The following is a 15,491-nucleotide window of genomic DNA, read 5'->3' on the forward strand; positions in this document are numbered from 1 at the left end:
CTTCTTGTGCGTGTTAGACCCAGGATCCCTGGTTGGCTGAGGTAGGTACCTTAGACCAAGTCCAGCGGGTTCTAATGTCAGGGAAAGGAAGGTCACCTTCTTAGATAGCACCACTCACCCCTTCTGTAGCTTGGCACGAGCAGCCAGGCTAATCTTCAAGGCACCTGTGTAAAGTATTTCCAACCAAGCTTACAATAATTCAATGATGACACCACAAATAGACTCCACACGAGTATTATAAAACGAGTATAAACTTTATGTAAAAACATATATGATAAGACCACACAATATAAAACCAACATATGAGGTTGTGTAATATTTCTCCTGGCCGATTGTTAGGCCAGCCAGCCCTTGTAAGAACTGGCAATGTCAATGAGCACTTCTAAACATTCTCCTATACTCCTAACCACATGTCATACAGTTCGTAATGCTAGAATCAGGTACTTTTGCAATGTAAAAATGTAAAAATACTGTAATGCGTAACGTAGCAATCAGACACTCTGCAATGAAAAAAATGCAAAGCGTAACACAACAATCAGGCGCTTTGCAAGGTAAAACAATGCAATGCGTAACTCACCAGATATGTCATTCTGCAATAATAGGGCAATGCGTATAAACGAATAGGGTAATTCCTAATGCAGGAATAATGCAATGTGCAATACGCTAATCAGGTAGTTCGTTATGCAGGAACAAGGCAAAGCGTCATACGACAATCAAGTAGTTTGTGATACAGAAATGTTGCAATGTGTAATAAGTCAGTCAGGTATTTCGCTCCCAGATATGGAATACTACGTAGTACACTCAGGCCCGATCACCGGGCCTTAGGCGGTCTTCCCACCTCCTCTTCTGACCTTCAGTCAGCCTCTCACCGTTGCCCCCAACACAGTACGATGTAAGTCCAAAGTGCAGTTTCACACTCCGGCCCCTGTACAGCCACTCCCTTGGCAATACGGGCCGCGATACGAGCCGAAGCAGAGGCTCGTGCCGCCAACACGAGAGAGAGGCCGAGTGTGTATCCCTCCCCGTCCCAGGAGTCGACACACATTACCTGGGGGGCATGAACACATTTTCCTCTCCTCGTCCAGTGGCTGGGCCTCCAAGCAGCTTTGTGAAATGGCAACGGCAGCTCGGTGCGGCAACACAGCTCCTCCGGGACTGTCGGTCTGGGCCGCTTCACTTATGAAGATCTCAGGCTGCCACAAAGCACACGCACACAGCCTCGCTGATTCTTCCTTCACTCCGGGTGCACGATCACTCGGTACTCCGCACACAGGTCTCAGGCTGTACGAAGATCACATGCACGCTGAGACTCCCTTTACTCCGGTGCCCACGATAACACAGTGAATCCTCACGAAAGTCACCCATGCACAACGCATCCACACACAGCAGCGATGAGACTCACGTGGATTCCGGTGCACACAATAACAAGGCAAATCCTCACGAAGGTCTCACAGTGCACAACGCACACGCTCACAGCAATCGATGAGACTCTGATCCTCCCTACGGCATCATTTGAAATTGGGTGAGGGGACCCGATTTCTAAAATCACGATAATGTGTCCACTTTTCATTTTATAACTCCAAAATTGTTTTATACACCCAGATTCATAGCAATTCTTTTTCTGAGGGCTTTAATGGGTGGGCAACAGTGAAGGAGACTTATCACGTTGCGGTTCAAAAGAAGATGCAGAATCTAATTAAGCATGTTGTATACAGTAATTGTACCACTTGGTTACATTTCTTTTGCTGTTTCTATTCAATGAATGAGCGCCATGGTGGTGCCAATTTTATATGGTTAGTTGTAGTCACTAGGGGTTTTTGCACAACCTCATAAACTGATGGAATTACTAGTTTCTCTACTAAGCAAGAGAGGCCTAATGCTTTTCCCTCTCACTGTGGACATTTCCAGGGATTTCCAATTTGGAAATTACAATTTACTTCACATTTTTTAAGCTATTCCGGTCCAAAACGAGACATTGTATTTGACCTACCTTTCTATACATAGTAATTGATAGTCTGAGCTGCTTTCTTATTAGTTTTTCTTTTTTAATCAGTAGATTTGCGAACTGGAGCATGAGGACCACAATGGTGTCAATGGTTAGTTACCACATGAGGATAGCTGCACGATTTCATATATAAGATGAGCATTTCTCGTCCTGCGTAGGCATATTTAATTTTTAGGAGAGGTCTGAACGTTGCCTTTCTCCCACAATGTTGACCCTTCTAGTAGTTTACAAAATACATCCTAAGGGTTATTCATACTTGCTTTGTTCTCTTATTTATTCTTTTAATTTATAACAGCCGATACATCAATAGTCTAACATGTTGTAAACTCAACTCACTATCAAGCCCTTGAACATGTTCAGACAGACCCTTACCCTTTTGGTACATGAGGTTCAGGACAGTTTCTCTGTTTTTCCACTATTCAGTAACACTGCAAAATATCATAACAACATACTTTTTCCCATTACAGCAATCGCCGTATTAAGGCGGTAGAGATCCCTGTCCAATCACTGCAGGACTGGGAACTCTACCGCCTTAATACGGTGATTACGGCCAGGAATAGGGGCATATCATAGCCCTTACCTTCAAGACTGGGAAGACCCTCACACAAATTTATTCATTTTGCGATATATTCTCCAAATATATGAATTGGGAGAAACATTCAATGCTCTCCCTTTTTCTGGTGCATAAATAACGGGATTTTGGACAATCCAAATCATTAGGGACAACTGTTTCGGATGCATAAGCCTTGAAAAAGTTACATTTGTAACAAAACACGCGACAGCTGTTTCCATCGTTGCCAACAAGAAAGTCGTATGAACTGGACCTCCGTGGGACAACTATCAAAAACTATATTTCTGTAAAATGTTATATGTTTTGACTTTTGACTTTGGATTGCACCTAGAACATTAGGTTTCCACATTTGGAATATAATATTGTGATATTAAACAGAATTTTGTAGAAATGTATCTGTGGGATTGTTTTCCTGTGAGTTGTCCCATTGTGGTCGAATTGCAAACTGGTTACACTATTTTTAATAGTGACACAAAATATTTGGAGAGTGCCAAGGTACAGTTGTTTTGTTAAGGTTTGCACAGATGTTTCTTGGATCTTCTGTGTGGTGACATCCGTGGTAGTGGGGTGATTTGTATATTGTTACCTTGAGTGGCAACAACACTGTTATTTGGATATAAATAAGATCAAAACAATTAATCGCTTGAATTGAAGTGCTACCCTATATACCACCACAACCCCCTCTTGTTTCTTGTGTACTAAATAGGAGCACCTTAGCATGGTATTTGATATTACTGAAATGTCTTTATTAACAATAATTTATTTGAAATTAAAATAAAAACATTAAATGCCTAAACAAACTTTATTTGTGCTGCAGAGAAAAACTCTTTTTGTTTTTCAATTACTGTGCCCATTCAGTTGTTGTACTCTGAGTCACTTCACTCAGATTCTGTACTTCACCCACTAAGGCATTGGTCCTTAAATGTACCTTTCTTCATTGTAGTGAGGGGTGAGAAATCAGGGTGTTGAACTGTTGGCCACCCAATGAGGACCAATAATTGGTAGTTAACTCACAAATTAGATTAGGCTCAAGTACACTATTCTCCGGACTATGCTATAGAAATAGAGTAGTGCAATTGGAAGATCCAACCTTCTAAAGAAGTTCAGTCTAACAAGACTTATATATACACCAGAATCTCTGCTGTGGCTACACAGAACATGAACAAAAGAAACTGATGTTCTGAAAATAATCTATGACTCTCCCTATTATGTATTAGAAATCAATATCTAGTAAGCACAGTTTTTGAAGAAGGAACATTAAAACACAATAAAAGATTCAGACGCATTTAGATAATTTGGTTATTGTATTAAAGATTCAAAATCAATGCATAGAAGTACCATTTTAAGCAATTCAGTTATGTGTCTTACAGCACGTAGTATAAAAACACACTTTTAGACAAAGTAAATCTTTTTCAATATAAAAGAATCTATAAATTGGATGCTCAGGTTAGGATTTCCTTCCACCCACAAAGGCAGAAGAATGTTTCAAAATAGTTCTCTTAGCATGGGCAAAGGGATTAAATTAGAGTCCACTAAGGAAAAGTCATGGGCAAGGGGAATGGAGCGATAATCAGGACAGTTCAAGTCTGGTCTCTCACTAGTCAGCTCCTAATTGTCTAGCAGGCAAGTGCCTCAGCATAGGGAAAAAGGCAAGGGGCAGGTAAAGATAGTCCAGCAGGCACGCAATCAAGAAGGATTAAAATCAATCTGCTAAGAAGAAGCCAGCCCCAGCTTTGGAAAGTCACTTTTTATACTGCAAATTGTCTGTTTGCGACAGTAGTTGTCACCATGCAAATATTCTTCTGTTCACCAGGTACAAAATACATATTCCAACATATTGTCCCATTATGCTCATGAGAAATGACTGTCCATTCTGTCCTCACAAGTTAGTTGACAAAGAACTTATTTACTTTGTTGAACTTCACAAATTGAGTTGAGCGGTTAAGTTACCACCAATTCACACACAAGGAAATACTGACAAAGGTGTCTTATTGATTAAAGAATGTTGCATAAACAGAACAGATAAAGCAACTTTTGAGGAAACGTAACAAAAGTCCATTACACTAGGCTATGAAATAATGCAGCCTAAGATACTTCAATGCATTTTAAAGTTAGGATTTCTTATTTAGTAAAATAAATTCATAATTAAGTTCAAGCATAAGGAAATCAATCAAACATGTCATATATGGAAATATCTGTAATGTTGTCAGTGATTATTATACAAAAATGTTCAACACTAATCATGGCCTCCTACCAAAATGTTCAAAAGGACCTAGGTGCAAACTATTCATAAAAACCACATAAAAATTTTATTTTAAGAAATATAAGACCTTATTAATGTATAGTACAGTGAAAATTTCAGTCATATACCACATTGCATGAATCTTTTGCACCCCTTTTCATTTGGTTATGGTGCATTACAACAAAGGCAATAGAGATGCTAAGTTTCATCATTAATTTTTCATAACAAATGTGTTAAATTTACATAATAATCAGTTAATAAACATGTAAAATTAATTATTTGTTAATCCTGCTATTTCTACATATCCAATCATACTTTTACGGTGTTGGTACTTCAACTTTTCTCAGTTTCAATGTTGTCTTTCTAAACATATGCAAAGTTTTTTATCCTGAAAATCATTTTTAATGTTGTGTTAAGAATATTCAGCTTTTACCATGTAACACTTGTAAGAAGGATTCCTTCAGACAGTATTGCCATGGAAGTCAAGGGCTACATTTCCCCCATAAGGACCATTTTTGTTATTAATTATTGTCTACCATGGTCCCTGGGTAACCCCCTACCCCACCTTTTTCTTGAAACAATTTCAAAATTGTAACTTAAAATCCAACTTTACCATTACAGTAGATTTTAAATTATAATTAGTTTGAGTGTAAACAGCATGTCTCTATCTGCTCTCATACTGATGTGTAATAAGACAACCCAGTGTTACCCTGATGGGAGAGATAACCTTACAGCAGTGAAAAACGACTTTGGAGTTTTTAGCTGCAAGGACATTTAAGTCTTAAACCTGCATGTTCTACTTTTTAAATACCATTTACCCTGCTATGTGAGTAGTTGGGGCTTACCTAAGGGGTATACATATTACAAAGAAGTGTTTAGGCAGTTTAAAATTGTATTGTAGGCTGCACTGACAGGCCTGAGAAATCTTTTGAAAGGGCTATTTTAGTGGGTGGCACAATGGGTGCTGCTGCCCATTAGGAGAATTTACAGGCCCTGAGCACATGTAGTACCATTTACTAGGGACTTACAACTCAATTGAATGTACCAATAAGGTGTAGGACAATTTTACCATGTTTAAAGGTGATACCACAACCATTTTGCCCGTGGAAGCAGAGTGATGAAAACCAACAAATACAGGGTCAGAAATGAAGGTAAAACTCTGTGGTGACCCTGCAGAATGGGCCATGTCCAACACATGGTAACAATAATTTCTGGTGTGGAGAAATAAGGACGATCCTTCAAGGCCAATCATATCGACAGCCAATGAGTTCATGAATACCTTGCAAGAATTTGATTAACTTTGAACCAGATAGTTTTTGCATTAGAAATCATTCTCTTGTTCACATTGGCAATTTGTTTGAAAGTTATAAATACTTAATTTACTACTGTGGTATATTTATATCCTTAGAAGAGATGGTCTCAGGCAGATTTGAAAATTTCCTTAGCTGATTGGCTTTTCATTGTAAGATCATCCAATTGCTCCCTTGGAATGCTCTAAATGCGAAAGTTGAATTGTTCCTTTGTACACACTAATTAGCAGAATGCAAAGACCATATTCTGAACGGAAGCTCCATTCATGAACCACAATATGTGATATTACCTTCCAGATCTTTTAATGACCTGGTCCGGGGATGGGGGATGTGGCTTCATTGCATATGGTCTGCACATTTTCATATAACTGAAAACAGAACTCCATTTCACAAAAAAACAAAAATGCGTGAATAGCATGCTCAGGATTAATTGTTCAAAAATGTAGGTCATGCTTTCAATTTCTTAATTACCGCAATGGTGCTGGAACAGTTTTCAGAGTGGGGGTGCTGCCATGAATGTTACATCACTTGAATCATAGCATTGTGAAAAAGTATAGAAAATTGATCACTGACAGAATATTGAGAAGCAAAATATCGACCTGCCAAAACATTGAGAAAAAAATATAAAATGCCAGAATATTGAATTCCTATCTACAAACAGGTAAGTACAAAAATATCGAATCAAAAATATTGTTGTAAACAATAGAGTTTATTCAAATATCGAATTCTTTAAATGTCTTAAAAGTAATGTAACATTAATAAAATAATAAATATAATTAATTAAAAATTAGTAAATAACCTTAAAATTAATACATAATTAAAGTAAATTAAAAAAAATGCATTTCTATTTTTGAATACATATATATATTAACTTAATATTAATAAAAAATATTCAATATTTTTAGAGTAGGATAGCGGTAGGGTAACATTTACTATTCCCACTCCAGTGAGTGCAACAGTAGGGAAAGTGTTGGGTAGCGGGAGGGTAAAAATTACTATTCCTATTCCAGCGAGTGTAACAGTAGGGAAAGCGTTGGATAGCGGGAGGGTAAAAATTACTATTCCCACTCCAGTGAGTGCAACAGTAGGGAGAAAGCGTTGGATAGCGGAAGGGTAAAAATGACTATTTCCACTCCAGTGAGTGCAACAGTAAAGAAAGCGTTGGATAGAGGGAGGGTAAAAATTACTATTCCCACTCCCGTGAGTGCAACAGTAGGGAAAGTGTTGAAAGCGGGAGGGTAAAAATTACTATTCCCACTCCAGTGAGTGAAACAGTAGGGAAAGCGTTGGATAGCATGAGGGTAAACATGACTATTCCCACTAAAGTTAGTAAAACAGTAGGGAAAGCGTTGGATAATGTAGGGGTAAAAAATACTATTCGTACTCCAGTGAGTGCAACAGTAGGGAAAGCGTTGGATAGCATAGGGGTAAAAATTACTATTCCCACTCCAGTGAGTGCAACAGTAGGGAAAGTGTTGAAAGCGGGAGGGTAAACATTACTATTCCCACTCCAGTGAGTGAAACAGTAGGGAAAGCGTTGGATAGCATGAGGGTAAACATGACTATTCCCACTAAAGTTAGTACAAAAGTAGGGAAAGCGTTGGATAATGTAGGGGTAAAAAATACTATTCGTACTCCAGTGAGTGCAACAGTAGGGAAAGCGTTGGATAGCATAGGGGTAAAAATTACTATTCCCACTCCAGTAAGTGCAACAGTAGGGAAAGCATTGGATAGCGTAGGGGTAAAAATTACTATTCCCACTCCAGTGATTGCAACAATAGGGAAAGTGTTGGATAGCGTAGGGGTAAAAATTACTATAGCCACTCCAGTGAGTGCAACAGTAGGGAAAGTAATGATTTAATATTTAAATAAAAATTAATCAATTATCAATGTCAATAAAAAATAATTAAAATTAATTACCAATTACAAAATATGTAATAATTAATTAATTATAAATACCAGTAAATATTATTCATTAAACATTAATTTCCTATTAATAATTAAGTAACATCCAATTAATTTTCAATACCAGAAATTAATAAGTAATAAACAAATTACCAACCAATATATAATTAACAGTAAATTAATTATCAATACACAAAAATAATATCAATAATTACTTAATTACAATTAAATTACTTCCCACCCTATTCCCCTATAAACCCACAACCCGCTTCGAATAATAAATTAATCCAATTAATATAATTATCAATTAATCAATTAATAAAAAATAATTACCAATTAATAAAAATTCATTACCAATTATTAATTAATTAACAATAAATTAATTGTCAATACCAATGAATAAAAATAAATAATTACTTAATAACCATTAAATTACATACCACCCTATTCCCCTATAAACCCACAACCCGCTACAGAACTAAAACTCTAAATGAATTTAAAAAGAATTATTAATTCCTAAAAATTAATATTTAATTTACTATAATTAAATTACTTCGCACCCTATTCCCTTATAAACCCACAACCCGCTACGGAATTAAATTACGCAAAAATGTAAAAAAAAGAAAATTCATTACTTTAAAAAATTTCAAACATACATTACAAAAATAATACATACTTTTAACACATACAATAACACTTAAAACTTCATAAAAAATTCGATATTTTTAACAACTATATTGTGAATGCCGATATTACTAACTTCAATATTATGAAAATCGATATTTCCTACCTGAATTTCAATATTCTGTACCACTATATTTTTGCAATTCGATATTCTGTCCATTCTATTTAAAAAAAGACGATATTCTGTCCAGTCGATATTTTTTTTCGATATTGTGACTGTTCACCATAGAAAATGAGTCATGTTTGTTCGGCAGAAGAATGATAAGGGCATGGGTATGTTGTCGGTGGTGAAGTTTGGAGCACACTGTCACGAATATATTACTAAAGCATAGTGTGGAAGCACACTGTCATTTACAGACATAGCTTTTCCATTGAAATGACTACAAAAGATACAGTGACATGCCAATAGTAAAACTATATAGCGCACAAAGGATAATGTGTTGAAATCATGTTTAAAAAAATATTTATCACTGACACATCACCACGTAACATGACTTGATTTGTTTTGATCCTATTAAAATCTTTGTTTCCATCGCACTTCACTGTTGGTATATTTTGAAATATTTCTACAGTTCATTTTCAGGTATTTAAATTTTGTTGTGTGTTAGAAAAAAAATTAATTCTGTAGCCTTTCCTTTCTCACTCACTGTACCCCCATCAAGATTGTCAGATAGTTCACTTTACAAAATCCTCTAACTTTGGTTTCAGAGTAAGAAACTCAATCTCCATGTTAAAAGAATAAGCAGCAATTTGCCACAAGATGTAACCTGATTGATATGTGCCCTTTTCGTTTGAAAGCACAGTCAAATATAACAAAATAAAAACAAAAAGTAAAGGCAATTTTATTGCTCATCCACCTTCTGAGCTCTAGCATGGTTATCTTGGGGGGTGCTGCAGAAACCCTCACACCCCTATTTCCTATACGTTACAGGGCAAACCACAGACCTGAAAATGTTGCCATGTTAAAATAAAAAATATATACTTTTACTCTATAACTGTTGTCCCTTATCTGGAGATACAGTTTCTTATCGCTTCTTATTAATTTCTGATTCCCATACAGCTGGAATCTGCTAAATACATAGTACTGCTGCATGACTTGCTTACCCCTGTTGCTTTATGTACCTGACTGACTGATCAACATGCAAATTGCCTGGCATGAAGCCCAGCAGTTTAAGGCAAACCTTTCACACAATTCAGCAGCGTCACGTGATTTGAATCCTTTTTTTATTGCTCACAGACCATTCCTGTAATTATGGGAGGAGAAGCTGGGAAACCCCCCCAACCTTGTTCCTCCTTCAAAGCCTTTATAAGTGAAGAAATGCGACCGAATGGAGCGGCTGTTATCCAATTTCAAGGTAGGTGCAGGTTCACTTTCTTTCAATTGTTTACCTGTGTAGTGGTTACCATACCATGGGAACTCTGTAAAAGGATATTATTCCCTAATTATGAATTATTTTATCACAATTTCAACGAATGCACAACATGGACACAAATATGGATTTATGCATCTATGGGAGAATTCTTTTTTAAATTATGAGGTCGTTTTATTGTTTCTGACTCCATCATATCTTCCTCTAAGATTTTCCTTAGGTTTACTGGCAGCATGTTTGTTTTTGTAAAGCAAGAGACGAATTTATTAGGAAATAATACATTATTAATATGTACTTTTCCATCCAGGGCGTCAAGACTTCCAATGGCTGTGGGACAAGGCTCGATGAAAATGCTTTGCATTTTTATTTCTATACTGTGCCTGAATGTTATCGAGTGCCAGCTCATTTCAACAAGTAGAGCACCAGGTAAGTGTATTATGATTTTTTTTTTTTAACTAAGTACAAGAAAAATGTTTTTTTTCTAAAGTTGTCAACTGGTATGTATGTTTGTGTAACTTTTAAGACAGAGATATAGCACTTCTAAATATGTGTATTTATGTCTGTTACTTTATATCCATCCATTTAATGTGCACTCATTCATCCACACACCTAATCTATACGTTCAATGCATCCTGCGATTTTCCACTGAGCGTTTTCTGCAGCAGTGTTTTAATCCACATGCATTTTGATATTTTTAAAAGTCTGAAATGTCTCCTTTTAAGAACAACTTTCAGCCCCTCACGGATTGATGTAGGTTACGGCTAAATGTTTTGTAAGAGCTATTCTATTTCATTCTAGGAAGCTGACCTTATTTAGGGAGGGTCTAACCCAAGGAAACAAACCTTGGTAATCTAAAACCCAGCTATGAGAAACTGATTGTTCATTAGGGAAAGACAGCGTACAGTGACTAGTGGGCTGGGCCTCTTGTATAAACACAGGATGTAACCTACTTTCCAACTACACATTTTGAAGAATCAGAGCCACTCGCCACTCTGGGCTGTTTCAAAAAACTCAGGTCGAAAATCATAAATGATGAACAACATACGATACTGGTAGGCGCATGAATAATTACAAAACTCTGCAAATGTATGTAAATCTAAGTGCGACTCATGCGTAATGCAAGCATTACATAGTTTACCAGTATAACTGCAAGGCAATCGATTAAGTGGCAACTTAGTAAATGATACCATGCTACTAACCCTAGATTTATACAGCAGATCCTGTGCATACTTCACATTTGCAGAGAGTTAGGAAACTGCACAAATATCAATGCTGTTTGTATCTCACCTATTCTGTCTCATTTAGTAGTCTTTTCACCTTATCTCTTCTTACGTACAACGTGCACATGTGCATTGAGGGGTTCAGTTGTCTACTCTGTGTTCACAACGTTTGCAAGGTCCTATGGGTCTAAATTTGCTGTTCAATAAAATGCATGAAGTGTGAGTCAAAACAGGGCCGGCTCTAGGCTCACGGAGGCCCTGAGCAGGGAGTGTAGGGGGCCCGAGGCCGCCAAATCCCTGCCAGGGGCCGCCACGCAAATATGTATCTAAGGATATATATTGGCGTGGCGGCCCCTGGGGTTTGGCGGCCCTGTGCAGGTGCACAGCTTGCACATGCCTTAGGCCGGCCCTGGTCAAAATCCAAAATGTCAGTTCTTTATGGTATATATCCCATTAGCATAGTACTGAAGCTTGAACGTGCTCTATTCCAAAATGAGGCATGCATTTTGAGTTTATACATTTTATATATTATGCACATATAGCAAACACTCATTTCAAATGCGCGTTGGCTTTCCTTTGTGCATACAGGGAGTTTACAAATAATTTCTATTACTAGTTTTACCTGAAATGTGTATGACCTATGGTTGGAAGCATCTTTGTGAATTTACTCTCTGGCTTTGCCCGGTTTACGTGTAATTCATTCTTCCACCAAGTTGGCAGTGAACTCATATAGTCAGTAATCACTATTTATAGATGGCAAGCACTGACAAAGCCAATAGGTCTCGGTTTTGGGGACTTATAAGTGTTTAGCCATGCAGCACATTATCCTGTGTGCTGTGCCACCAGGGACTGAAGAGCTATACAATTGCTGCACATTGTGTACCCTTTATAAGCTTCAGTCATGGGAAACATCCTTTACGACGCAACTTTTACCACGCAGTGCCTTTACAACGCAGGTTTTTCAACGCAACTCCTTACAACAAATTGCGCTGGGGGGTGCTCTAGGATAGGTAATAGTTTTATTTACTATCCAACACCTTCCCTACTATCCACGGGGACTGGAGTTGGAATAGTAAATTAAACTATTCACTATCCAGCACCCCCCAACGCAAGTCGTTGTAACGACTTGCGTTGAAAAACCTGCGTTGTAAAAGAATGCGTGTTAAAAGCATGCGTTGTAACAACGTACATCCTTTAGTCATCTGCAAATGGTCAGATTTTGTAATGATTTTCGAGGCAGATGGTACTTGTAGCAACAGGCACTCAATGTCAGGAAGAGGCAATATCATCCCAAAACCACCACTGTGAGGAAATGGCAAACATAACATCCACTATCAGTAAATAGTGCAGGTAAGAGCCACAGATACTCATTGCCAGCAAACAGAACTTTGGAATATATCGTTTAAATGATGTCTCCAGTTTAATGTTGAGTAGCGCTCACTCCCGAATATTGGCACTGGTGTACTTGCTGAAGGACGTTGCTATAATTCACAGCTGATTTTAGGGCGGTGCGACTGGTGCAACTGCACCTGACACTGACTGAGGGAGGAGGGCGGTGTTTGAAAATAACTCATCAGTTTAACTACACATAACTACACATGATGCAGGGTTCCTTGTCTGCCCAGCAGTTTTCAGGCAGCAACTAAACATGTAACAACAACGTTGGTGATTAATACCCCTTCTGGAAAGAGAGCCGAGTTTGTCTAGTGTCAGTTGAGGCTCATCCTTAAGTAGAGCAGAGGGTTGATGTGCCTGCTGCAACTAATGTGTACAATGAAGATCACAGAACTGAGTGCGAGTGAACTATGAGTAGCACTATAAAAAATGAAATGTATGTCAGAGAGGGTCTATGGAGAAATGAAGGAGTCTGTCGGATGGTGGTACTGAGGGAATTGGTGGAGAAAGAGGTCAGTGGGGGAGCCAAAGAGATTGATGCACTGGGCGTCAGAAGCGCTTTGGCTAAACATCCCTCTGCCACGCACCAAGGGGTGAACAACACTGGCTTAGCTGTATGACACATTGGGACACGAACCCTAAGATGGCACAACATAATCCCCGCACGCCCTAGAGGTAAGGTACTTGAGAATTTTTCCAGCATGCTACAAATCCAACATAAGTAACCGTTGCATCATACCAGGTTAACAATGCAAAAGCTGCAAGAAATCATTAATGCTATGCCTAATCCTGTAGGGGCAGCTTTACGAGTTCTGGCGCATGTCTGCAAATCAGCAGGGAAGTGCCAGAACAGATGCGAAATGCAATTCCCTCTCTGTGCCACCACAAATGCATCGCATTTACAATGCGGCGCACGGTGGCGCAAGGATAGGGTGATGCATGTCGCATCGTGTGGCGTAAGGGCTGCGCATTGCTGGAGTCGTGTCACAAGCGCGACGTGGCTCCAGCAATGCTCAGGGGCGCCTTATGCCTAACATGCTGCGTCACTCCTTATGCCTGCTTCAAGCATGCGCAGGGTATGGACGCAGCATGGATGTAAGAGTGACTCAGTGAAATCTTGTAGATTTTACTGCGTCACTTTTACGAGGTGTTCCTGCAACGGAAAGCCCACCCTGCGCCGGATCGCCCACATTAAACCTAACACAGGTTTCGTGTGGCACAGGGCTTTACAATGTGACGCATCTCCCTAGATGCATCACGTTGTAAATAAGACGCAACGTGGGGCATGGATTACACCGCCGCTGCATCACAGAAGTGTCGCAACAGCGGCTTAAATGTGGCACATGGGGCTTGTAAATCTGCCCCATAGTATCTAATGAAGTGAATGCAGTTTTATGGGGGTGTTTCATAGGTGTATTGATGCACGCTGCGATGCACCACAAGGCAAAGTCCTGGAGTTTCTGCTGCCTCATGCACATTGCTCTGGCTTTGTCTCCGAGGCAGCTCACCTTCGGGTAGTGGCTGCCCTATTTGCATTTGGTTAAAGAATATAGTTCAGAACTTTCTTGTTTTTTTTGTCTGTAGCTGTCTAACGTTGCTTCATGCCAGGTTAACAACACACATGTTACAAGAAATAATTAATGCTATTCCTAATTCAGTAGTGCCTAATGAAGTGATTGCAGTATTGTGGGGGTGTTCCATAGGCATATTCTTTCACTTGGCCATGCTCGGGAGTTCTGGCGTTCTCATGCAAGTTGCTCTGGCATTGTCTCCGAGCCAGCTTAGCTTCGGGTAGCGGCTGCTCTATTTGCATATGATTAAAGAATATTGTTCAGCACTTCCTTTCCATAGCTGTCTAATTTAGCAAAGAAAACAACAAAAGTAACGGAAAATACACAAAGCTCCGACAACATACCTGCATTGGAAGCATACTTGTTTTGCATGAATCCAACGTGCCACACTATTAAACTGGGTTGCAGAATTTGAAAATAAAATGGCCGGTGCTATTTTGGAAAGCATATTAATTGATTAATTATGCATTCCACAGGAGTACCAACCATTTTAAATGCTGATCTTGGAAGAGGATGTGTTGTTTAGACTAGAGCGGATGACTTCGCCACTCGAGCTCAAACAGTTTGTGTATGTGTGGGAGGCTCAATATGCAACTGCTGTTTTTTTAAAAAACCACATACATCACAAATATGTGACCACAAGAAAGCCTTGCTGGGTGGATGAGGGGGCGCAGCAGTTCCCGCTGTGGGTGGATGAGGGGGCGCAGTAGTTCCCGCTGTGAGTGGATGAGAAGGCGCAGTAGTTCCTGTTCTGTGAACGCATTGAGGAATTGAAATACCATCAGCTGAGCATGTTTAGATAGAAACGCATAACATCCAGAGCTAAAAACATGCGAGGCAGATGCTTAACACTGAAGCGTGACAGCCGCGAATCGGGTGTCGTGTAAGTGGGAAGTGCTCAGTGTCAATGTAAAAAAAAAGTTCCAAAGACAGGACATACAATAGCACAGTGGAAGAGAACAAGTCCTGGGAGAAATCTATGGGAGTCAACAAATGAGAAAAAAGGTGGGACAAGCAGGAACCTTTATCCAATTGAAAGCACCGTTTTTTAAAGGACACTGACAAAAGCCACATCAGAAGCTGGAGGCAGACTGTAAGCCCAAAGAGTTATGTTCTGGGCATTTCTAAAGCGCAAACGATTACCCAAGGGTGTCCTGGCACTAACTGCTTTCCTCTGGACATTGCGGTGTAGGCACAAATTAAAGGTTAAAAGGCCAG

At 39.0% G+C, this 15,491-nt stretch overlaps 1 protein-coding gene across 1 annotated transcript in view; it reads left to right on the forward strand.

Annotated features, from left to right (window-relative positions):
• Positions 1-10,065: 10,065 nt before the first annotated feature.
• LOC144783975 (uromodulin-like) overlaps positions 10,066-15,491 on the forward strand; it is a 187,905-nt gene continuing 182,479 nt past the window's right edge. Inside the window, exons 1-2 of the mRNA XM_078662698.1 lie at positions 10,066-10,072; positions 10,395-10,513. Of these exons, the coding sequence (XP_078518824.1) occupies positions 10,411-10,513 (103 nt within the window). The 5' untranslated portion in view covers positions 10,066-10,072; positions 10,395-10,410. The remainder of the gene's footprint in view (positions 10,073-10,394; positions 10,514-15,491) is intronic.

This window comes from Lissotriton helveticus, chromosome 10 (assembly GCF_964261635.1).
Source record: "Lissotriton helveticus chromosome 10, aLisHel1.1, whole genome shotgun sequence".
Lineage (NCBI taxonomy): Eukaryota > Metazoa > Chordata > Amphibia > Caudata > Salamandridae > Lissotriton > Lissotriton helveticus.